General features: G+C 52.2%; 1 protein-coding gene across 1 annotated transcript; it reads right to left on the bottom strand.

The window, feature by feature from the left end:
* Nucleotides 1-24,253, bottom strand: Ubxn11 (UBX domain protein 11). The gene is made up of 15 exons (XM_028759724.1): nt 24,227-24,253; nt 18,559-18,662; nt 17,641-17,669; nt 17,103-17,201; nt 13,993-14,093; nt 13,526-13,580; nt 13,067-13,143; nt 10,271-10,397; nt 3,151-3,365; nt 2,822-2,899; nt 1,811-1,931; nt 1,597-1,700; nt 510-583; nt 285-425; nt 1-204 (listed from the first exon to the last, which is right to left on the bottom strand). Exons 2-15 carry the CDS (start codon nt 18,627-18,629, stop codon nt 21-23), a joined length of 1,476 nt encoding a protein of 491 aa, XP_028615557.1. The 5' UTR covers nt 18,630-18,662; nt 24,227-24,253; the 3' UTR covers nt 1-20.
* Nucleotides 24,254-24,705: the final 452 nt, after the last annotated feature.

Below are 24,705 nucleotides of genomic sequence, written 5' to 3'. Positions count from 1 at the left end.
TGTCAGGGGCGGCACTTTATTCATGGCAGTGATCCTGGGCCAGAGCCAGTACCAAAGCTGGGGTTCGACAGCAGGACTCTTCGAGTCCGTAATAGCAGCGTGGCATTGGGAACCAGGCCTGCGGCCTGCATAGTCACTGCATCATCCTGGTAGACCGTGGGTGGGAAGGTGCTCAAGATTTCAAAGGTAGCTGAATCCATGTCCCTGGGTGTCCATCAGAGTACATCAGGCCAGGCCATGGGGCCAGGAATTCCCTGCAGCCCCCAGTCCTGCCCTATACCTACCTGGCCTGTGCTAAGAGGTTTCGCACGTCGCCAATAGTATCCTCAGGCCGCATCATCAACAGGAAGGCCTGCTCCCCATTCTCAGACCTGATGCGCAGCATGGAGAGCGGAGGCACGGGCATGTCAGGTGACTCCAGGATCCTGCATTTCCAGAGGTCTTCAGTGCTCCCCAGCTCCCAGTTCCTCTCCTCTCTGCCCTGCTCCCCCACTCTGCCTAGTCCTCACCTCTGCCGCTCAGCAGCCAAGGCAGGCGTCTCCACTATGATCTCCTGGATCGGGGCAGGCATCGGGCAGCAGTTCTAGGAGGCAGCCATGGAGAGTGGCTGGAGCCTCAGTCCCACCTAAATCATTTCCTCCACCCTTGGGGAGGACTGGCTCATTCTTGGCAGGGATGGATGGGACCAGTGAGCCAAATAACTGAGGTGCTCTATGTCAACTGAGGCCCAAGAAGAAATGGAAAGGAAAGGAGCTCTGGAAGGCAACACCGTCATTCTCGAACTCCAGTGTGGGAAACAAGCCTGCCCAGATGGTGGCCAGGCTTGGGGACCTAACCTAACCTAGCCGGCAGTCTTCTGAAACAGAACAGGAGTGAGGACACTCCCTACAGCATAATCATCCTGACCCACAGGAATAGGAAAGGAGGGATGAGTTGTACAGCAGTTGACAGCTCTTGAAGCAAGGAACTCAGGCAGGCAGGAAGAAGAAGTCAGATAGAGAGGGCAGGGTCACAAAATGGGCCTTCAATGCCAGGACAGTGACCTTGGTTTTCTCAAAGAATCCCCAGACAATGCCAACAGACAAAGCTGTTGGGACACATGGCTAGCCGGGGCAAAAATGAGGTAGGAAGGCCAGCACAGAAATGGCATCTGTAAGACACTCTGGAGCCCAGGCATGGGTGGTAGGCTGCAGGGAGGAGCTCACGGGGTGGTCAAACTGGACAAAGCAACAAATGGCAAAGGGGACAGGCGGGAGTATTGACACTCACTTTTTTGGGTGGAGACTTGAGAAGGGAGAACGGGAGTAATGACAGAGGATACAGAACTCTGAGCATCTGAAAGGCTTGTGGGACAATTAGCAAGGAACACCTAGGCCAAGCTCATCAAAACATGACCTGTGCCTTGGGCCCATACCCTCACCCCTCAGCTGTAGCCACCAACCCAGTTGCCATGTGGGGGGCGGGGCACAGAATCCTCACCAGCTCCACAGAGACATGATATGGTTCTGAGGGTCTCCTTGCCTCTTGGCAAGAGACTGTAGGCTGATGATAAAAGTCCCCTGCAGAAGGCTGCTGGGTAATTAGGGCTGGCCTCACCTGCAAGGTGTCCCTGATGGGGCCCCGGATGTCAATCACCTCGCCTTGTCGGATTACACACTTGGGAAGCCTGTTCAGAAATTTCTCAGCAGTCATCCTGGAGCCTGCGGGGAAGGCAATGGGAACCTTGGCCCAGGAGGGACTGTACGTGCCGGTAGAGCACCTGGAGCTGGCTCTGCGCAGCCCCCCAGCCAGCCCTGGGGCTCAAGCTTACCTGAAGTCTCCTCCACCCTGTCTGTGACCCTGCGCATTTTCTGCCGGCCCACCACACGACCCTCACCCGGGAATGGGCCCAGACCATCCTCTGGGTAGACCTGATTTCGCAGGTCGCTTACCTGACAGGGAGAAAAGACCACAGAAAGCGGGGAGCCCAACTCTTCAGCCCAGAAACCTCACCCCCACGCCTGCTTGCCCAGAGGCCTCAAGAACAACCCAAGGGCTGGTCTAATACAAGAGCACCCCAGTTCATACTCTATCACCTCAGGCCCTATTTATGCAAATACCCCTCTTACTCATACTAGCTGAAGCCACAGTACTGAAGACCCCCTCCCCACTGCACTGGGGACATGAACGTCAGGAAACGGTAGAGCTCCCGCTCTGGTCTAGTGTGCAGTTCGGATCCATCCCTGCAGGTCACCACAGCTGCTCTGTCAAGTTAGAGTTCCGAGACTGTCTTCACACAGTCATGACTCACGCTATCTTGTGCACGATGTTGGCACACACCCTCGCTGTGGAGATAACCCGCCTCTGGAGCCTGCTGCTTCCTGCTCCCCACGAAGACAACCTTCATCTCAACAGATGGGCTCATCTCCTGTCCTTGCAGCCCAGCCAACTCATGCCCTGCCTTCTACCCCAACCACATGGTTTCAGAAGCTTCTAGAGGAAACTAGGCCCACTGTGCATTACAGACTCCTCGGGCTCCCAGGCTGTTGCGCACTGAATGCTGGGAAGGGTGGGCAGGATTGTGGTCCCACCGGCAATGGTGTGCTTTCAAGATGCCAGCAGAGGGCGCTGTCGGCTACTCAGCTTGGGGGAGCCTTGTGGCCATTGTGGCCAAGACAGCCTCCTCACTCTGGTCCCAGCTCCCCCTCCTGCAGGGCATCCTGAATGGGTGGGTCCCTTGAGTGGATGGCTCCCTCTTAGGAAGACTGATCCCTGAGGAAGCTATTATCCCCATCCTCCCCAGTGCTGCCTAGGAAAGGGTGGGTTGAGGAGTGCCGGTTACCTTAAAGGGGACTCCATCAGGATACAGCCGCTGCAGCTCTGAGGGAAAGAAGCCATCCAGTATGTCCCGGAGGCAGCGCTGCAGGGGGTGAACAGGTGAGGCCTCTATAGCCATGCTATGTCATACTTGGTCATGCCATGCTATGCCAAGCCTGCTACCTGTTTGGTTGGCAAGCCATAAGCATCATATTCTGGAAATAATGGGAGCTCCGAGATTGGAGGGGTGGGACCTGTGTACTCTGTGGAGGGCAAGCTCTCGCAGTGACACCCCACCATGTCCAAGCAGGCGTGAGTAGGCTGAGAAGGCATGGACCCAGAGCTCCATCCTACCTGCGTGGAGGGATCGTAGAAGGGCCGGAAGGGCCCATCAAACATCATAATGCCGTTCCGGTAGAGCTTCAGCGGGATGGGCTCTAGGGTACGGAACTGAGCCCCACCAGGCACGGGTGTCACCTGGGCCTCTCCCTCCACCACCAGCTCACTCAGATCCTGTAGACTGGCCAGCAGTCTGTCAAAGTCCACCTCGGGGGGCACAAAAGAATCCCCTGGCAAAAGGGATAGATGCCCATGAGCCTCTGTGCCTGCTGTGTGCTCTGGCAGCTCTGGCTTCCGGAGGGCCTCCCACACCGAGCAGTCTCAGTTCCTAAGGGGCCATCTAAAACTGAAGGGCAGCTGCATTCGCTAACAATGGCAGCTCTTGGATACTTTGAATGTTTTATTCGAGCCCTGATCCACCTAGCTTGAACTGACAGTGGTGAGGAAGACCTTGAACTCCTGATCCCACTTCCCCCGCCGATGCTGGGATTACATGTGTGTCACCACACCTAGCAGGAAACTTACTTTGGGTCAGGGGCTTAATATCTATCGTCCCATTTCTTCCGCTTATGACTTATCCTACATTGTAAGGGTCACATTCCTTCACATTTTCAGAGATGGAAATTGAGGCCAGAGAGAGTTCACTGGCTTCTTAGCAATGCACAGCATTAAGAGCAAAAGTAAAGTCTGGTAATAGACCTGTGTTGGGCACTGGGCTGGCAAAGCTCCCAGCTCTGGATCAAAGCTTTCATGGTTCAAATCCCAGCTCCTGGACTTCTTCCTGGCTGGCCTTACCACAATGTTCTGGGTGACTATAAGGCGCCAAGGAAGTGGCCCCATGAGGGCTAACTTGGAACAGCCAGAACTGCCCAGGTTCGTCAGTTCTACCTAGTACAAATGCTCCTCAGGCCAAACCCAAGGCTGAGAGGTAGGGGCTGCTTAATCTCCACTTTACTCACGAGGAAACAGTATTAGCAAAAGGAAAGGCGGCATGTCCCAGGCCACCTGGCGAGCTGGAGAACTTAGAACCCAACTGCATCATCAGGGAGGGAGGGCAGGGGTGGGGACAGATGGCTCTGAGGGTGTGGGGCGGCTGCTGACCAGATGGTCACAGACTCCTGAGCATATGCCAAGGTTCTGGACGCCTCTGGAAACTGCTGTACACGTGACCACACACAGTTCTAGGGGTGCAGATGAAGAGACCAGGACACTCAGGAAGGTGTCATAAAAGGGCGGCAGGCAGAGAGGCTGCTGGCCGGGCTCCGTTAATGTCCCTAGAGTGTAAGCATCCAGCACACAAACAGCTGTGAGCTTCCTGAGAGCTGTTTTGTGACAGGATGTAGGTCAGGGCACTGGGGATCCAACTCCCTCCCCCAAGTGGAAGTACAGGTGCAGGGGGCTGTGTTTCCTGCTGTCTCTGCCACTGCTGAGCTGCAGGCCCTCCTTGAGCCCTCCCTTCTCCTCCCCACCCCCCATTTCTCCCTGGCACTGTCTACTATCTAAAGGGCTATGCCCGTCTCTCCTGCCTCTGGGCTTCCCTGTTGTGTGACCAGCAACAGCCCAGAGTAGAGGATGCTGGGAACTGAACCCAGGGCTTCATGGATGTGAAGCAAGGAGTCTAGCAGCTGCATTGCACCTCCTGCCCCACAATGATACTGACATGGGTTTTCTTTACAATTACTTCAGGAACAAATTGAAAAACCGAAAAATAAGGCCAGAGAATATATCCTCTAAGACTGGCCCCATACCTCTTCCTACAACTCAGAAAACTGAGGTCGGCCATAGAATGGACCCAAGGCTGCTATCTAAAATAAGCAACCTCAGAGCTAAGGCTTAAGGGATAGACACAGGGTGGGTAATGTGGGAAGGGGACAGACTGGAGTCCCTGGGATGGTACCAAGAAATGCTGATGGCAAAAGTTTGCCTCAGCCAGCCTACAGTGTGAGTTCCAGGACAGCCAGGGCTATACAGAGAAACCCTGTCTCGAGAAAAAAAAAAAAAAAGTTTGCCTCAGAATACTAGCCTGGAGGACGAGGCCTATGAACCAGGGCCAGAGCATTTCCATAGAAAAGAGACATGGAGGAAGAGAGCAGAGAGAGACAGGACAAGAAGGGGAGTGGGGACTGCTCTGCTTTCTGCCTAGAAAAGTAAGACATCCAACTCTGGTCAGGAAAGGACAGCGTAGGTAGGCTGGGCTGTCATTAGGTCGATGGACAGGAGGGAAAGGCTGGCCATCCAGGGAGAAGGAAGCACAGCTCCAAGGAGAAATGTTCAGGAAGCAGGGCAGGGTGAGCCTGCTATGGCCAGCCCAGGGCAGAGTTGTAAGTCAGTGAGCACTCGCCAAACAGTGTTCAACAGAAGCCTTCATTTGGAGAAAACTGTAGCAGGGGCTCCCACACAAGGCAGCATAGGCAACAAAGCAAGCCTTGTGTTGGCTCGAGGCAATGGAGAGACGTGTCCCTCTTGTGAGATGGGAAGGTTAAGAGCCCTGCCCTGGCCTCAAGATTATGTCAGCGAACCTGACCTAATGGCCCTTAGAGGCCTTGTGAGGTATCACGCTCCAGGTCATGTAAGCCTTGCAGGGCCTACGTGACCAGCTCAGCTCTCTGTAGGTGGCAGTTGCTTGGGGACAGCTCCTAGAACATAGCTACCTAGGACCCCCTTTCTAGGAAGAGTCACAGTCCAAGGGAAGACCTTTGAGGCTTCATGTAACCTTAGGAGTTTGGTTTTGTTTCTAAAACAGGGTCTTATGTAGCCCACACTCTAGGAAGCTGAAGGTGACCTTAAACTCTTCATGCTCCTGCCTCCCCCTCCCAAGTGCTGGCCTGGCCTCTCCCCTTGGCTCTTTCTCTGCCCTCCAAGGCCATACTGCCAGGGATGCTGTCTGTGAGCTTTGTAGGCTGGGGGAACCTTCTGAGTCTTAACTTCCTCTCATGTAAAAGGATGTGAACAGCCCCAGAGCTCAGAGGGAGGCTGCTGTCATCTGTCCCAACTTACCCTGGCCTCAGGCTACAGCATGCCCTACCTTGAACCCTGCCAGGAACCCTTGGCACTCGTCCCTGGTTCTTTTGCCCCTGAGCCCATTCCCTTGGTCCTGGTCACACATTTTTGTCATTTTGGGTGTGATCATTTGCCAACTACGCCGGGCACTTCTTAAACACCGGTTAGAGCACTGAACCTAACCTGGATCACAGGGGGTGCCCCCAGAAGCATGTGCTGACCCAATAGTCCACCTCTGTAGCTGCCTCTCAAGTAGTCAGGAACAGTGTGGTTCTGTTAGGCTCTGAGAGTCCTGCCCCCCTCAGATTCATCCCTAGAGGAGTCAGGGCACCAAACAAAGGCAGATGCAAAAAGGCCCCATGAGTACTGCACAGCGCACAGCAGGTGCAGGCCCTGCCACTGCTGGGATGAGCGGTGTTCCCTGAAGGCTTGTTGGAAAGGAAAATTTGCTGCTTCCCAAAGCTGGCTGGAGATGGTCTACCTGTCAGCCTCCTGCATTAGGAAATAGCTATTGTTACCACAACTCTGAGAGCTAGGCCTACTCTGGCCATTTTCCTGCATGCATGTGCTCTAAGTCTCAGTGGGGCAAGCAGAGAGAAGCTCTGCGACTCTGGGTGGTTCCCGAGCACACCCTCAACCAGGGCAGGGTTGTCCTGATGCCTGTAGCTCTCAGCCTGACCTCTGCAGCTGAACTTGGGGCTGTTCTAGGGAACCAACAGTCCCAGACACCCAGGCACCATAGCCTTCCTTGTGCCAAGCACTGTGTTGCACGATCCAGGGTGTCACCAGTGGAAGAGACTGTGAGTTCAGAGCCTGCTGGCTGCCCCCAGAACACTAGCCTGAGCCTTTAAAGCCCTCGTTCCAGCACTGCCCTTCCCATGAGACACTGGCACAGCTACAGTGGCAGCCTAGGGGTCTGTGGGGACCCGCTGCAGGGGCAATGTGGAGACAAAGCCACTTCGGGGAGAAGCACGCCTACCCAGGTCTAGGCCAGGGCAAATCAAGCAGGCTGCCAGTGTGGCCTGTTGACCTAGGAATGTGAGAAGTGCCAGGGGCTTGGGAGTTGGGCCGAAGGCTAGGGTGGAGGTAGGGCCCTAGTAAGAGACAGGTGGGCAATGTGGAAGAAAGGTACGAATTTGAGGAAAGACAGGAAAGAGACAAGCACCAAGCCCACTGATGTTCTCAACCCCAGGCCTGAAACCGGCTGTGTGTCGTGGCCAGAGCAGGACTAGCCCCTGAAGTGCTTGACATAGCAGCCAATGTGATGTCTGCATCCTGGTGAGAGGTTGGGGGTAGAGCTGCAGATCACCCCATTTCCAGGTTTCCTCTTTACTGGCCCCTTCATGGAGAAACTGGCAATCCTTCCTAAGGCAAATGTTGTGGATCCAGAACATTTTAATTGCTCCCTTTGGCCCCTGATGCTCGGGCCCACCTGCCCCTTGGCAGCTGTAGGAAGTGACACATGCCCAGACACAAGCCAGTAAGAAGCTAAATCTGGTAGCAGAGGACCTGGGGACAGAGTCAGGCTAGTCCAAAGAGGAAAAGCTTCTAGAAAAGGAAAACATTTCCTCACCTGGCAGGAAGAACTAAAGGCCTCCCCCACACTGAAAGGCAAAAGGAAGAGAAAAGTGCAGAAGGCTCTGTGGCCCAGGAACCCCAAGGTGGAAGGAACGATGGTCTCCACCATGGCTTCAGAGGCAGACCTGGAGTCACCTCACCAACAAAACACAACACAGGATGCTGTTTGGGAAGGGTTGTTGGAGGAAGTACTTGGGACAGGTAGAAAATATGTTCAGAGATCAGCCACATGGTCTGACCTTCTCCTAAATGAAGCAGAGGAACCTTCTGCCAGAAGGAAGGCTGTTCTCCAGGGTGTGAGGGCTGTATGAAGCAGAGCCCCTCCTAGTGTGGTGGGCTCCAGGGACAAAGCAAGAAACCCTCAAGTGTACTCAGCACATAAACAAAGCCACCAGTTGTGGTCTCAGTCCCTAGAGAACTGTGATCAGAGCGCCAGGCCCTGGGCTACTCTGGTTTGATCCATAGATCTTGCCCAGCAGGGCCTCAGGTCACTTCCACAGCCTGGGGCCACACATGCTCCCAGCACCTTCTCACAGCGTGCTCCAGGGCAGTCTCTGACTTGCCCTCTCCTCTCCATCAGTCAGAAAGGCCAAGGACCCCACCTCCCAAATAGCTCCTGTTTCCTCTTGTCCTCCACGGCAGCCACACCCACCTCTTCTTCTATCCAATGACTGGGACCAGCTCCCAGTGTACTCTCAACACCCTCTGTTCAATAGCATTCAGACACTCTACCTTAGTTTGCTATAAAATGGAATACCTTTTGGCCCATGCTATAGCTGTTTATTCAAAATATTTTGAAAGCAGTAAGAGACGGGCATGGACGCAGAGGCAGAGGCAGGAGTATCTCTGAGTTCAAGTCTAGCCAGTTCCATCACAGAGTTCCAAGACAGTCAGAGCTACATAGTGAAGTCCTGCCTCAATTTGGGGGGGAGAGGGATAAAGCCCAGGCCCAAGTACAAGGTAGGACAATGCTTGTAACGGGGTTTAAGAGGGTGTTTGGCTCCCTGCTACTGAGAGCCACCCAATGTGGGTGCTGGGAACGGAAGGCAGGACCTCTGGAAGAGCAGCAAACACTTCTAACCCCAGTCATGTCTCCATCCCTGAATTTGTTTTTTTAACATAGGATCACTTGTAGCCCAGACTGTCCTCAAACTGCTCCACAGTTCAGGACCGACTGTCTTTGAACTTCTGATCTTCCTGTCTTTACCTCCTGGATGTTGAGACTGCACATGTGGATCACCATGGCCATCCTAACAGATGCTAGGGAATAAACCCCAGGCTTTGTGCACTGAGTACACACCCTACCAACTGAGCCACAGCCTCAGCCCTAGAATCTGGGTTTTAATGCAGGAAGTGCCTTCTGAGGTCACCACTGCTGTGGTCCTCCAGGCTGCCCTTGGGGCGATGCTGTCAGGATGCCTGCTCCCTCAAAGCCTGGGAAGCAGAAACAAGCCACGCAAGGGCTCCTGTTTGACACATTTCTTCCTTGTAACCCTGAGGGTGAGAGCATGCCCCATTTTGTCGATGAACTTGAGAGTCAGAGAAGGAAGCCACAAACCAACCTTGAACAAGGGGTGGAGTAGAAATGAAGGGGTCTGAGTTAGATTCCCAGTGACGGATTGGATTGTCTCCACCTCCAAAGACAACAGGCTCTGTCTCGGAAACAGCTCTATGGACCCAAATCTAAGGACAAGGCGGGCTGGGTCCCCACTAAATACCAGTGGTTAACAATAACAAAAGGAGGCAGAAGCAGGAGGATCTCTGAGTTGAGGCCAGCCTGGTCTAGAGAGCAAGTTTCAAGACAGCCAGGGCTACACAGAGAAATCCTGTCTGGAAAAAACAAACAAAACAAATCAAAACGAAGGACAACAACAACAAACCATGAAAATTGGAGCCTGTCAGAGCAGATCCCACACCCTGGCTCACAAACTTGCAGGGACAGGGAGGTGATTGAGGCCTGGAAACCTGACAGGGAGAATGCTTCCACTTTTACTCTTCCTGGAGTCCCTCCCTCCCCACCTCCCCAACCAGACACAAGCTCTTTATATAGTCCAGGCTGGCCTTGAACTCTCAATCTTCCTGACCCAGCCTTCCAAGTGCTAGAATTAAAGGTATGTACCACCATGCCAGGTGAGGTTTTGTTTTGTTGTTTGTTTAAAGATACTAGCCTTGGGCAGTGATAGTGAACACCTTTAACTCCAGCACTCAGAAGGCTGAGGCAGGCAGATCTCTGTGAATTTGAAGCCAGCCTGGTCTATATAGTGAGTTCCAGGTCTGCCAGGGCTAAACAGGGAAACCCCGTCTGGGAGGAGGGGAGAGCATCAAATGTCTAGTACCTGGGGGACTCATAGATCTTGGCAGATGAGCAGACAAGAGACTAAAATAAGACCAGGGAGGAAGACCTTGGCTTTTCTTTCCCTGACAAGGTGTTGGGTAACTCACACACACACCCCACCTCACCCCATTGTTGGGATGCCATGGCTTGAAACAAGAGACCTCTGGGAGAGTGGCACGCCATCAGGAAGCTGGAGGATAGGGGCCAGGGCAGATGCTCTACCTGGCTTCCAGAACTTCTTGGCCTTCATCCAGTCCCGCTCATCATTTTCAGAGACTGTCTTTTCCTCTGAGTTCTCCTGGTCCATGGGCTCGCCCACCCACTGCAGGCCATAGTCACTGAGGAACCGCTGTCAGGCAGAAGAGGGAGAGGTGGTGCTGCACCACCTGCCCAGTTTCCATGGAAAACATCACCTGGCCAACCCCCAGTCAGCCCAGGAGGGTCTGGTCAAAGAATGTGCTGGAGGCCCTGAGCACTTCCTGTGACCCCCAAAGCCCTTGGGCTGGAGAACAGCAGGTTCCACTCCTTCTCTGTGAGGGAGACAGGACAGCCTTGTCTCATCATGCTCGGTAAGATCCCTCATGCCAGAGCCTAACACAGGGCATCACTCCACAACTCCATAGAGATGGCCACCTCAGCTGAGGACAGTGTGGGTCTGGCCTACGCATGAGGAAGAGGCAAAGACACCTGCTCTACAGGAGTAAGCCTCTCTCTTCCTTCTGCACACTAGACTATGTGTGTGCATGTGTGTGTCTGTGATCCCAGGTGTGTGCAGGTGTGCATGCACATATGCACATATGTGGGGCCAGAGGACAGACAGGGTGTCATTCCTCTTCAAGCCCTGCCCATCTTGGTGTCCATTGGGTGCCAAGGCTACACAGGAAGTCCCAGAGATCTACTTGACTTGATCTCTGTTTCCTCAGCTCTGAGATGATCAATCCATGAAACCATTCATGGCTTTTCTGGTTTTTGAAATAGGTTTTAGGGACAGAACAAAGGTCCTCACGTTTGCAAAGCTAACACTTTACTGGCAGAGCCTTTTTCTCAGCCCAGGAAGAGTCACCTACACTCCACTTTTTTGTTTTCTTTTCTTTTTTGTTTTTACAAGACAGGGTTTTTGTAGCTGTCCTAGAACTTGCTTTGTAGACCAGGCTGGCCTCAAACTCAAGAGATTCGCCTTCCTCTGCCTCCTTCCTGCCTGCTAGAATTAAAGGTGTAGGCCTCCACAGCTGGTTAGAGTAGTCTATATTTCTGTAACCAATTTCTTCTCTGCCCTTCTGCACAGCTCACTGTCCTGCTTGTGGCATGGTCACCAACTGCCTGCTGTGTGAAACCCTGGCGCCGTCTTGTCGGCACCTCTTTCAATGCAGAGCTGGTTCTACACACACGCACATGCACACGCACTCACACATGTGTGTGTGTGCGTGTGCGTGTGTGCTTCTTTGCCATTTCTCCTTCCATACACCTGTGAGGTTCCCAGGGCCCAGCCCCAACCATGCAGTCTCTTTTATGGCTCCCCTCCACTCCCACATACATAAGGACTCCCTTCCAACAGAGCCCATAGTGAGGCCTGTTTGGCCTGGCCTCTCTTTCTCCCTCCCCTTCTCATGACTTCCAGCCAGGTTTATGTGGCAGGTGGAGCCTTCTACCTCTTTGCCTAGATGCTATCCCCAGTCCACCGCCCCCACCCCAGCTCCAGCTTGGCTTCAGTGGTCCCTAACTGATTATTTCCTGCACTTCCGTATCCTGTCTCGTCACAAGGGACTCCCTGCTTCTGTGGACGGCCAGCCTCATGCATGTGAGGACCATGACTTTCTGTACAGATGACACAAGCCTAATGACAGCAGTGTCTACCAGGATAGATACTACAGGTTTGTTCAATTACTGAGTCATCCAGGCGGTGGTGGCACACACCTCTGATCCCAGTACCTGGGAGGCAGAGGCAGGCTGATCTCTGATCTCTGAGTTCGAGGACAGCCAGTTCTACAGAGGAGTTTCAGAACAGCCATGGCTACACAGAGAAACTGTCTCTGAAAAAAAAAAACCAAAAAAACAAAAAAATTAAGGACTCAACGAACATGTGAAAGGTGCACACTTGAGCCAGGGGTGCACTTGCCTCTGAGGCTGTGCCGTGCCCCACGGTATCACCACATTCCCAGCAGGCAGGTGAGACATGGCTGTGGCTGTAATTCACAGCCCCAGATGTGAACAGGCCTGCAGTGGGCTGGAGCTTTGAAAACACTTCTGCTTGAAGAGAGACATTTCAGAAAAGACTCTGAGGGGGGACAGCAGAGGACTGGGCACTAGCACTGAGGAGGCAGGAGTGGGCCCTGACGAGTGCCCAGTGCCTTCTGGATCAAGTCTTACAGCATGACACAATTCTGAGTGGAAGAAAAGCGACTGAGGTGACCAAGTGATGGGGTAAAGAAGAAGTCATGGCCTGAGGCAGGAGACCACCTAGCACTAAGTTCAGGGTGAGCCATGCGCCCCTCGTGGAGGTTACAGTCCCACAGGGATGAGGCACAGGGAAAGCAGAGGAGGAAGAGCCTGCACTGGTCAGGTCAGGAAGGCTTCAAGGAAATGAGTGAAAATTCCTCTCCAGAAGGAGGTGGGTCCGGTCCAAGCAGAGACCAGCATGGACATGGGTCTAAGGTGAGCGTGAGCTTAGTCAGAGATCCAGAGGAAGGTGACATGGCTGGAGAAGTTCCAGATAGGAGAGCAGGGCCCAGGCACAAACCCGCAGTGAGGACTTGGGATGGAGCCAGTGGAGGGTAAGGAAGTATATTAAGGAAGAGTGGGCGTGTGTTCAGGGTTGGATTCAACCCCAAAGAGAGTAATGTGTCATGGTGCCTGATACCCAGTCCCCACCGCCGGCTCTAAACTCTGAGTCAGGCCAGAGCAGGGAAACAGGCAGGGGCCTGGAGAATTCTGAGGGCATTCCTGCAAATCCTTCCAGGCAGCTCTAGACTAGGAATAGCAGCCTGGTAGCCCGTCCAGTCTACCAGCCCAGACTCTTACCTCCATCTCACCAACCTGCCGCTGTAGCTGAATGCACTGTGTCTCCAGCTCCTCCTGCCTCTTCAGGGTTGTACTGTCTGGAGAAGAAGTGGGTGAGGAATTCTACTGCCATAACTGGAGGCTGCAGGTGCTCTGCCCCCAAGGTCTTCTGGGGACCCTCTGAGAACTGCCCGAGTCGGTCTAGACAGTCTAGACCTCTCTCCTAACACTGGGAGGGTGGGGAGAGGGTTGCCTGAACTGACTCTCAAGAGCCACCCATCCCTTCATCCCTTGGAGTCTGGTTCCTCCACACTCTGGACAGTGCACTCTGTGCATAAGGCACTGGATAAAGTGTGGTCCCAGCTGTCCAGACCCCACCAGGAGTCTGCCTGATGCTGTTGGAGCCTTGATACCCATAAGTCTCTGTCCAGCACCCACGAACCATGGACCCGACCGAGCACCTGACCAAGGGCTTCTTACTCTGGTGCTGCTGGAGGGTCTGCACCAAATCCTCCAGGGCCAGGATCTTCTGCTCCTGAAGCAGTGAGACTCGGGGTGAGTGTCAGTCCTGGTGGGTCCCAGAGCCCCAGAGGGTAGACAGGAGGTAAACTTTAGCCCTTCCACTGGGCAGGGCACACCTTTTACCTGAGTGTGAGTGTAAACCTGTCCCTACCAACCTTTGGTACAACCCCTGCTCCTGAGCCTCAGATAACCTATCTCTCTAAAGGCACACTAGCTGAGAAAGGCACAGCCCACATCTTGGGCCCAGTGTCCAGCTCGCCATCTCTGCTCAGCAGCTAGCTCTACTCAGACCACATTCCATCAGCCTCTGCCCTCTGCTCAGCTCACAGGGACCAAGATCATTCCCAGCTCATGGCTTGCCACCAAAACCACCAGTTCAATTCGAGGAAACAGTGTTCCCTGGCTGTCCCCTCCCCAGGTCCTACCTTGGACAGTAGCTCATCATTCTGGACCTTCAACTGCTGCTCCAACTCCTGCAGCTTCCTGGCCATGGAGGCCATCAGCTCTGAGTCATGGAACACAAGGCCTGACAAGGGGACAAAGTTTCTTGCGCCAGGTCTGGAGCTGAGGCTGAGATGAGAAGGGCCAAAGGGGAGAAAGCCAGGAGAACAAGACCAGCAATACCAACAGCAGCTAACGCTTGGGTGGTAGGGGCGCTTGCAGCTCTACAGAGAGCTCATGCAGTCCCCACAGCAGGCCATGAAGTCAGAGGGCTGCTTCGGGAAGCTGAGGGTGTGTGTGTATGTGTGTATGCGTGTGTGTGTGTGTGTGCGCGCACGCAGAAGTGTGTGTATGCACATACATGTGTACAGGGTTACATACTCATATACATACACATGCAGAGGCAAAAGAGGACATTGGATGCCTTCCTCTTTCGCTCTCCACCCTTCTGGGGGTGGGAGGATCGAATCTAGGGACTTATGCATGCTAGGCAAACACGAGCACCTGATGATGGCTGTTTGGGGTAGGCTAGCCGGGCAGAAATCTCCCACAATCCACTTGTCTCTGACCTCTAATGGTGGGGTTATAGGCATACACACCCATGAGAGGCTTTTATACAGGTGCTGGGGACTTGAACTCAGGGCCTCTTGCATCCATAGCAAGTGTGTTCACCTACTCTGCCATCTTCTTGCCATCAAGCCTAGTGATTTAAATTGGATTTCCCTGGGATCCACATGATGAAAGAAAAGGAATGGGTTTTCTCCCAGGTAGTGGTGGCGCACGCCTTTAATCCCAGCACTTGGGAGGCAGAGGCAGGCGGATTTCTGAGTTCGAGGCCAGCCTGGTCTACAGAGTGAGTTCCAGGACAGCCAGGGCTACACAGAGAAACCCTGTCTCGAAAAAACAAAACAACAACAATAAAAAAACAAAAATGAAAACAACAACAAAAACACTGTATGTGTCTCATTATTAGGACATGCAGGGGTACCAAAGGTGTTAGATACGACTGTCAGGCTCTCTGTCTGCGAGATGTCCTTGTGTGCGCATGTCTCTAGCAGGCAGAGGGGTGGGCATCTGGTGAGATGAGTTGCTAGGAAAGGAAGACAATGCCCTCCTACTTCAACTTTTCTGTACAGTAAAAACTTTCAAAATAACCCTCGAGAGCCGGGGGGTGGAGGGGAGATGTGCCACTTTTATCCCAACACAGGAGAACTGGGAGTTCAAGGTTATCCATGGCTACACAGTAAATTTGAGGCAACTCTTGACTGTTCCAAGCCCCACCCTCAGGGGAAAAAAATAAGAGTGAGATAAAGAACACAAGCCCTCTTTGTCACCACAGACACTCCCCTGACACAGGGAAATCAGGAACTGCAACCATGGTCACGAGACCACACAGGAAGCCCAGGGTGGCTCAGGAGAAAGATGGTGAAACCTTAACTCTACCTTGATGTCATCTTCAAGTCCCTGAATTACCATCTCCCTACTGGGCATGCTCACTCAGTGAGCTGTGAGGGACTCAGAGCCAGAGCGTCTCAAGCCACTGAAGTGGAAGTATTCGGAATCTGCCAGCATACAGAGCATGCCATCACTGGGGCAGCAAGGAGGGAGGGAAGTGTTCAGGCAGTGGGAGTGTCCACAGTGAATACTGGGAAGGAGAGGAGCTGCTGAGGATAGTAAGAGAGAGACCCTGGGAGCAAGCGGCACTGGGAAGCCATCAACAACCTAGCCAGCACAGGGCTTCATGGAAAGGGAGGCAGTGGGGGCAGAGGGGACTGCTGAGCAGAGACATGAAGCAGGAGAGGCAGGTCCCATTGGAGACCTTGGTGGGGACACACCAGCTAGACAGGGCAGGGAGAATCAGGGAGAGGATGGACAGTTCCTAAAAGGGAAGGAGGTGGCTGCAGGACCACCACTGTGCCCGGCTAGGTGAGGGAGATCCTGGCTCTGTGACTAAGTTTCTGTAGGACTTGGGCTGGGCAAGTCCCACCAGTGTCAAATGGAGGGGAGTTTGGTCCAATATCACCTGGCAGTTCCCTCCCACTGCCCTGCCTCATGGGGCCTCTGCTCTGGGTGCCCTGGGTGATAGCTAGGAACCGCACCAAGCAGCATCTCACCAAATCTTATACCATGCCAGCCCGTTGCTCCCCCCCCCTCCCCAGGACAGGGAAGCAGGAGGATCTTAAAGTTGCTTAAGATGTCACGTCTGGGGCTGGAGAGATGGCTCAGTGGTTAAGAACACTGGCTGGTCTTCCAGAGATCCTGAGTTCAATTTCCAGCAACCACATGGTGGCTCACAACCATCTGTAATGGGATCTGATGTCCTCTTCTGGTGTGTCCCAGGAGAATCACAATGTACTCACATACATAAAATAAATCTTTTCTTTTTTGCTTTTGCTTTTGTTTTTTTTGAGACAGGGTTTCTCTGTGTAGCCCTGGCTGTCCTGGAACTCACTCTGTAGACCAGGCTGGCCTCGAACTCAGAAATCCGCCTGCCTCTGTCTCCCAAGTGCTGGGGTTAAAGGCGTGCACCACCACCGCCCGGCTTTTCCTCTTTTTTTTGAAAATAAATAAATCTTAAAAAAAATAGATGTCACATCTGATGGAAAGTTCTAGTCCCTCCCAGTGCCTGCCCACCCACTCTCCCTCTGCCCTCCATCCTACTGTAGGCAATTCCACACAGCCCTTTGAAGACACAGTTGAGTGAAATGGCCTCCTAAGGAACTGAGCCCGTTTTGGAGCATGCAGGTGAGGAAGCAGATGAGGAAGCAGATGAGGAAGCAGATGGCCAGAGGCTGAGCTCTCCCTTCAGGCCCTTCACTGTCTCTGAGCCTCAATCACAGACCCGCTGACATCACACTTGCTGCAAACTGGAGGGTTTCTAGCCACAGTCTGCCTGGGGCTTGGCCAGATCCCTAACCTGTGGCTTTAGGTTAAGCCCTGTCCTGGATGGGTGTGGGGGTACAAGCACTGGGGCAGCTGGCCGGAAGTGGGACCAGTGTCTAGTCTAAACACAGCAGGTGAGAAGAGAAGGGGCCACTGTCCACACAGCCTCTCCCAGGCTCTAAGCAAAGAGGACCACACCCTGTGTTCTCACCTTGCCTACCCACAGGGACACTGATGCCCCCATAGCAGGAAGGCACAGAGATCTTCTCTTCTGAGTCTTGTCCATCATTCAGCATGTCCACTTCATCCTCTGCAGACAGGAACGCCCAGGTCATTGCTCTGGGACCACAACCCAGAGAACACTCTGGCCTGGGTCCTGGCCAAGATGAAACCGCTTATACGCTGCCACAAGGTTCAGAGTCAGGCCAGTGATGAGGCCAGGGCTCCAGGGAGAGAAAGCTACAAGACAGAGGCTAAGGCCACATCTCTGGTCTTCCCAGAGCTCTGAGGTACCCATAACCATCTTCTATTGGGGAGAGGAGTTCTATGATGGTGTGGCTCCCTCTGCTGAGGGATCAGAGCAAGCGGGTGGCCCAGACCCTGAGCAAGGGGTAGGGAGCTAGAATCCAGGGAGTAGGCCAGATGCCCAGTCTCACAAGTCCTCAGCATGCTCTTTCCCTACATGCACAGGGGTAAGAAGATGTAAGCTGGTGTAAGGGGAGGGGACATGGGGGACAGGGCACACTCACCATTTCCGTAGATTCTTATCCCTCGCCTCCTGGGAACCCAGGCAGGAAGAAGGAACAAATATAAATTAAGCCCCTTGGAATGCCACCAAGGGAAAGTTCCAGGCCCCATGCAAAGTTTAAGAGATAGAGGTTAAGCCTATCTCCTGAAGACTCTCACCCCATCTATCCTTAGCCAGGGTGAGCTAAGGGACATGTTGTCCAATGCCTAATTCCTCCTAACAGAGAAAAATAGGAGGACACTGCAGGGTAATTTTGGATGGGAAGACCACAAGATTCCAAAGCCCACAAGCTGACCCTGGATCCTCGCTGAAGTACTGTGGGCCCCTGGGGTTGCTGCTTAACCTCTCTGGATCACCTTGGCCTTAGCCAGACTCTAAGTGCACTCAGAAAAGCAACAAGGGAACAGGAGGTAGAAAAGGCTGTGCACAGGATTGCCTCAAGGTATAAGGCAACAGCATTTAGAGGAGCCCAGCTCAGAGCCTGGCCCAGGATGGCAGAACATTCATGTCTGCAGAGCTGGGTAAACAGTGAATGACAAGCTCTCAGCCACTCTCACAGGGTCATGCCTTACAGAGAGGCCCCATCCATCTTTGGTCAGCACAAACCAGGGTTTCTTGAAGGCATAGAGGGAAAGAGGTAGACACAGAAAGCCACTAGCTGCTCTTTTTTTTTTTTTGGTTTTTTGAGACAGGGTTTCTCTATGTAGTTCTGGCTGTCCTGTCCTGGAACTCACTCTGTAGACCAGGCTGGCCTCGAACTCAGAAATCCGCCTGTCTCTGCCTCCCAAGTGCTGGGACTAAAGGCGTGCGCCACCACCACCCGGCCCTAGCTGCTCTTTTGCTTTCCCCAAGATACTAGGGGTCATTCTCCTCTGGTGAGGAAAGGGTCAAGGAGGAGACAGAACCGGGGGCTCCTTACCCAGGATTCACTGTCTCCGACTCTAGCGGCACCTTCCGTGTCTTGCTAAGAGAGGCCAGAGGTGAGCTCATAGCTCTAGTCTTGAGGTTCACTGTCAGGGACTCCTGAGAGGAAAGAGGGAAATCAGTCCTTGGGGACAGAGACCCAGGGCTCCAGGTCACAAAGAAGGGGCTGCTTTTCCTGAAGAGAAGCACTATTCAGTGAGAAGCGGGCCTCATTTCTCCAGTGTGGGGTTCCTGACATGGTGACTCCTCCAAGATGCTGCTTCTCTGTTCTGAACATGGAAGTCCTTGCCTGGTGGGGTACAGGGCCTGCAATTTCTCCAAACTTAGAGTGTGGGCACAGACTACCCAAAATGCTTATGATTACTGACTCATCACTGAGCTGGTAGGCGTAAAGCCAAGGTATCTCCTCCAGAACCCAGGTACCACCTCCATCATCTCTGATGGAATGGCAACCCACAGAGAGAAGTCACTGAAAACACAGTCGTCATGTGTTTGGACACATGTGTCATGGACACAAGCTTCTGGGCCCGTGAACATGCTCTCCTCTCAGTGTCACGTAGCGCCTCATTTCCTCCCATGTAAAACGTGTATGGTCTCAGCCCCCACCAGGCACATGACTTGGCAGGGGACAAAGTTCTAAAGCATCTGCCCAGTGCCAAGCTCAAAGGACGCACCTGAAAGTTGGATTGTGGCTTTGTGGGGTCATTGCTATTGGCACACAGGTGGGACTAACACGCAGAATGCGGATTCCTTCTTCCGATGAAGAATGGGCACGTGTACAGCCAGCTGCAACTAAGAGCCACCACTCCATTCGCTATATAACATGACTAAAGTCTAACAGGCCTAGAGCCAAAGAGGGGATCTCCATTAGGGAGGGTCTGAAATGCGTCTTTTTCAGAATAAATCCAAAGCAGTCCTCTGGAAATGCAACACTGGCCACGCCTGAGGTGATGGTTAGTTTTTGTCAATGTGACAGAAGCTAGAGCCATCTGAGAAGAGGGAACCCCTCAACTGAGAAAATGCCCCATCAAACGAGGCTGTAGCCAAGACTGTGGCCTATCCTTGATTAATGACTGATGAGTCATCCTGAGCAGGGAGGTCCTGAGTTGAATAAAAAGTCTCTATTTCAGTCCCTACCTGACTTCCCTCCATGTCGGACTGTGACCTGGGAAGTCTCTATCACCTCAATAGAAAGCAAAGGAGGACCACGGAGCCTGACACGGCATGCTGTGGGGGGGTGGGGGGGCTTCCTCACCTTCTTCCTCATGCCCCACCCTTTTGTCAGAAGGGACCAGAAGCCTCTCACCCCACCATCCAGCATCCTCAACATACCCCTGCACTGTTCTGTGATTTATGCTGTTAAATAGGACAGCTCCCTTAGTGGCTCCTCACTGATGCTCACAAGCAAGGACGACATGCCACAACCCTGAACAAACCTCCCCAGGGGCTCCTTTCTCTCCTGAATGACAATTAAAACAAAAAACAAAAACATGCACCAGAACTGGGCATGGTGGGGAGCGCCATGGGAGGACGATTTATGTTAGTTCCAGGACAACCAGAGCTACATAGTGAGATCCTATCTTACAATAATAATAGTAATAATAATAATAATAATAATAATAAAATTTTTAAAAAGAGGAGGAGGAAGAAGAAGAGGAAGAGGAAAAAGAAGAAGAGGAGTAGGAAGAGGGGGAGGAAGAAGAGGAAGAAGAGGAGGAAGAGGAGGAAGAAGAGGAAGAGGAGGAAGAGGGGGAAGGGAAGGAAGAGGAGGAAGGGGAGGAGGAGGAGGAGGAAGAAGAGGAAGAAGAGGAGGAGGGGAAAAATAAAACTTCCACGGGTGATCTGGCCCTGTCTCTCACCTTATTCCCACCCACCTAACCATCTCTGCCAGGAAGACAGCTGAGCCAAGCCTTGAACACAGGGTCAGTCAGCAGCCTCCCTTCTAGAATAGTCTCTCCTTACCCATATACTCTTCCTCTAGCTAAGCTAACTTCTCAGTGTCCCTTCTCTTTGTTCTTAGGACATAATTTAGCCTTTTATTTGGAAATTATCAGAGATTCAAAGGACAACAGTTCTGAGAGGCCCTGTGGTGCCCTCCACCAAGCCTTCTGTCCTCACCATTTATACAACCACAGCAGAGCACGAGGGGCAGGAACCACCCGTTTCTGTAGTCTGTGTGCACAGGCTGGCGCCATCTGATAACAGGGACGGATAGGGTTTAGCCACCACCTCCAACAAGCAGCCTTTCCTATCCCACAGGCCCTCCGGCTACAGCCTGAGTCACAGCTCTGCCTCCTCACTAGCTGTGACTGCTGGACAGCACCACTGTTTTAATCTGGAATTTTCTTTCTTTCCTTATTTATTTATTTATTTATTTATTAAGACGAGGTCTCAGTATGTAGCCCGGGTTGGTCTAGAACTCAGAGATCTCACCTGCCTCTGCTTCCTGAGTACCAGAAGTAGAGAAATGACCCATCATTCCCCCTCAGCTCTGGAATTTTCTTTGATAAAATTACATAAGTAGAATCAGATAATAGCTAATCACCTTTTTTCTTACTTAGCTTTACCCAACCAGACCTCATATACTTCATCATTTCAAAGTATAAAATTAAAAGTTTTTTCAGTTTGTTTGTTTGTTTAGATACAGGGTTTCTCTGTGTAGACCTGGCTATCCTAGAACTCCCTCTGTAGACCAGGCTGGCCTCGAACTCAAGAGATGCACCTGCCTCTGCCTCCCCAGTGCTGACATTAATGGCGTGCGCTGCTGCCACCACCATCTGGCAAGAGTTCTTTTTTAATGTTTTGGTTTTTTGTTTGTTTTGTTGTTGTGTCAAGGTCTTACTAGCTAGTTCAGGATAGCCTCTAATTTGTGATCCTCCTGCCTCAGTCTCCGCTGTGTCACAGTCCTGCAATTGCCACCGCTCTTTGTGTGTAGATGGTACATATGTACAGGTGCCTGTGCACAGCAGTGCCTGAGGACAGCCCTCAGGCACTCTCCACACTTTTACTTATTTTTAAGAATAAATACAGGGTTTGTCACTAGACTGGAACTTGTAAAACAATCTCAGTTGGCAAGCAGCAAGCCTCAGGGACTCATGTGCCTCCACTTCCCTAGCACAGGGGTAGCCTGTGCCATGTGTGGGCTTTTGTTTTGAACATTTATTTATTTGTATGTGTAGATGGGCACGTGTACATCATGAATCCTGAAGAAGTCAGTTTTCACTTTCTACACTGTGGATCCTGGGGATGGAATTGGGATGCTCAGACATGGTGGCAGGCACCCGGACCGCTGTCGGCTTGCCAAGCCTCACACCTCTTGTTTTGTTTTAAATGCATTCTCGAGGTCAGCATCAGGTCAGCATCAGGTCAGCATCAGGTCCTCACACCTGCTCAGCAAGTGCTTTACCACCTCACCTATCTCTCCTAAGCCCCTTGTTATTGTGAGACAGGATTCCACTGTATAACCCTAGCTGGCCTCAAAATCACAGATATCCTCCTGCCTCTGAATGTGGAGATTACAGACACAACTCACCTAAAGACCCTTCAAAGCCAAGTGCAATGGTGCACACCTGTGATCTGGTAAGGGCTAGGCTGGGTTCAGGGCTACCATGGGCCATAGCAAGTGCCATGCCAGTCAGGGCTAGCATGGGCTACAGAGCAAGTACTATGCCAGTCAGGGCTAGCATAAGCTACAGAGCAAGTGCCATGCCAGTCAGGGCTAGCATGGGCTACAGAGCAAGTACTATGCCAGTCAGGGCTACACGAGAAGACCTATTTAAAAAAGCAAAAAACCTGTATACCTTAACAGCTTGCCTTCCGGTTCCCACTCAACCCTAGGTGGCTACTGAGAGACCGGCCCATTCTGGACATTTCATATAAATGAAGCATAAAAATGACTAGCATTTATACAGTGAGGGGTGCTGTATGGGCTTTGTCAATCATGTTATCAGTAAAACCACCACAGAAAAAAACATACTCCCCCAATCAATTCCAACACTGTCCCAGAGACTCACCCTCTCCATCTCCCCTTCTTTATGGGACCCATCACCCAAATACACTGCTTTCCTCTCTCTCTTCCCTCTTCATCCTATCAGCTACCAAACCCTTCAGGTCAAATGCTGCCATGTCTCTCCCGTGGGTTCTTTTCTCCCGTGACACACATAATTCTTTGAGAACTATTATGCTGCCCTTCCTATGAGCTCTGGGCCCTGATGATAAAGACCTAACTAATGCCTTCAGTCTGAGAATTTCTCCTGGGCACGGCTGTGCCTTCTCTCTCCCCTGGGCCATTTTGTTGCTGCTGTTTTGGCACTAGGGGCTGAAATGCTAGGCAAGCACTCTACCACTGAGCAATATGCTCCGTCCTTTTCAATTTATTTATTTATTTTATGTATGTGAGTACACTGTCACTCTCTTCAGACACACCAGAGGAGGGCATCAGATCCCATTACAGATGGTTGTGGGCCACCATGTGGTTGCTGGGAATTGAACTCAGGACCTCTGGAAGAGCAGTCACTGCTCTTAACCAGTGACTCATCTATCCAGCCTCTTAAATTTATTTTTAATTAATGAGCATTTCCAGGGCTGAAGATTGAACTTAGGGCCTTACACAAGCTACATCGGTACAACGGTGCTGAGCTTCAGTTTTATTCTTCTTTATGAAATAGTCTTATGCTTGAAAATGGCTCACAGGTTAAAAGCAATTGCTGCTCCTGAAGAACGTGGATGTGGTTCCCAGTTGTAACTCCAGTTTCCGGGAAGGTGATGCCTTCTTCTGGCTTCCTCTAACGCCACCCATGCATGTGATACACACACACACATGCAGACACATACATGTATGAAATAATAATCGTGATGATAATAATATATATAAATATTTAAACATATATACATATGTTTATAAATATAAAGGTCTTTGCCCGAAATGGCTTTGAACTGGCTCTAATGTCCAGGCTGACTGAACATGTGACTCTCCTGTTTCAGCCTGCTGAGTAGGTTTACAGGTCTGCAGACCACCAGGCCCAACTTCTATTTTGTTTAGTTATTTGTTTTTGTTTTTGAGACAAGAGTCTCACTCTGTAAACCAGGCTGGCCTCAAACAAAGAGATCCTTCTGCCTCTGCCTCCTCAGTGCTGGGATTAAAGGCGTGCGCCACCACTCTTGGCTTTATTTTATTTTTTAAAATTTAAGGTAAGGTCTCGCTGAGTTGCCCTGATTTGCCTGGGACTTCCAATGTAGCCAGATGGGCTTCGTACTTCAATCCTCTTGCTTCAGCCCCTACATACAGTCCAGGCCTATCTCACCACAACTCATAAAGTCTGTAAAGGTATGGTTGTCGCCCTATGTCTCTTCATCTTGAGGACCAAACTCAGTGATGCCCCAGGCGGTTATCACTCGACACACCAGGCTCGGCGACAGCCTGAGCGCTGCACGACATCCTCCTAATCCCTTGCTGGGCGCGCTTGCACAGCGCAGGCTACAGCGCCCAAAGCCCGCCCCAGGATCCTCCCTCTTGCTCCGCCTCCACGCGCGGACACGGTGAGTAGGGTCTCCACTTCCCTCCTGAGCCAAGCCATGCAGGTGGCCGGCCCTAGGAGTCAGGGCGAGGGCCGCAGGTTGAGGGAAGACTTAGCAGGGCAGAAAGGCCCGGAGCTGGGACTCACCACGGGGCCAGCGAGCCGTCCCGCGGCGCCGCCATCTTGTTGTCTCGGGGTTTCCCAGGCGACCAGGACCCGAACACTTCTCATTGGCTAATTCCGAGAGGACCTCTAACGAACCAGCGGGTAGGGAAGGCGGGCATAGCTGACTGTGTCCTAATACTATTGGCCCACGGTGAAGAGGGCTGTACGTGAGACTTCAAATCCCAGAATGCACCACTCTCAGAGGTCAGAGGGCGTTCTTGATGCCGGGACTTGAGTTCAAGAGATTGGTCCCTGGGAACCTTTAGACCTGAAGGAGTTGCGCCCGACATTGACAATATTGTGATAATTTAATTTTGTGGAAATTATGTTTCCTTTGTTTTCCCATCTGATCATGCAAAGATGAATTGGAATGCTGGAGGTTACTTAATAAATATTTAAATCTCATCCCCCCCCCAATTTATGGAACAGATGATGCCCTGAAGGAAAGTTCTAATCTAGTT

This window comes from Grammomys surdaster, unplaced genomic scaffold, assembly GCF_004785775.1.
Source record: "Grammomys surdaster isolate TR1022 unplaced genomic scaffold, NIH_TR_1.0 126313, whole genome shotgun sequence".
NCBI lineage: Eukaryota > Metazoa > Chordata > Mammalia > Rodentia > Muridae > Grammomys > Grammomys surdaster.
Note: the sequence above shows the minus strand (reverse complement) of the source record. Positions and strands in the feature narration are given on the sequence as shown.

Bases quoted from the DNA above. Each gene is read 5' to 3' on its own strand.
- Ubxn11 (XM_028759724.1), bottom strand. From the start codon at position 18,629: ATGAGCTCACCTCTGGCCTCTCTTAGCAAGACACGGAAGGTGCCGCTA. The intron at 17,202-17,640 runs GTGAGTGTGCCC...TCCTGTCTGCAG, and splicing joins GATAAGAATCTACGGAAATG to AGGATGAAGTGGACATGCTG. The intron at 14,094-17,102 runs GTGAGAACACAG...TCCCCTTGTCAG, and splicing joins TGTCCCTGTGGGTAGGCAAG to GCCTTGTGTTCCATGACTCA.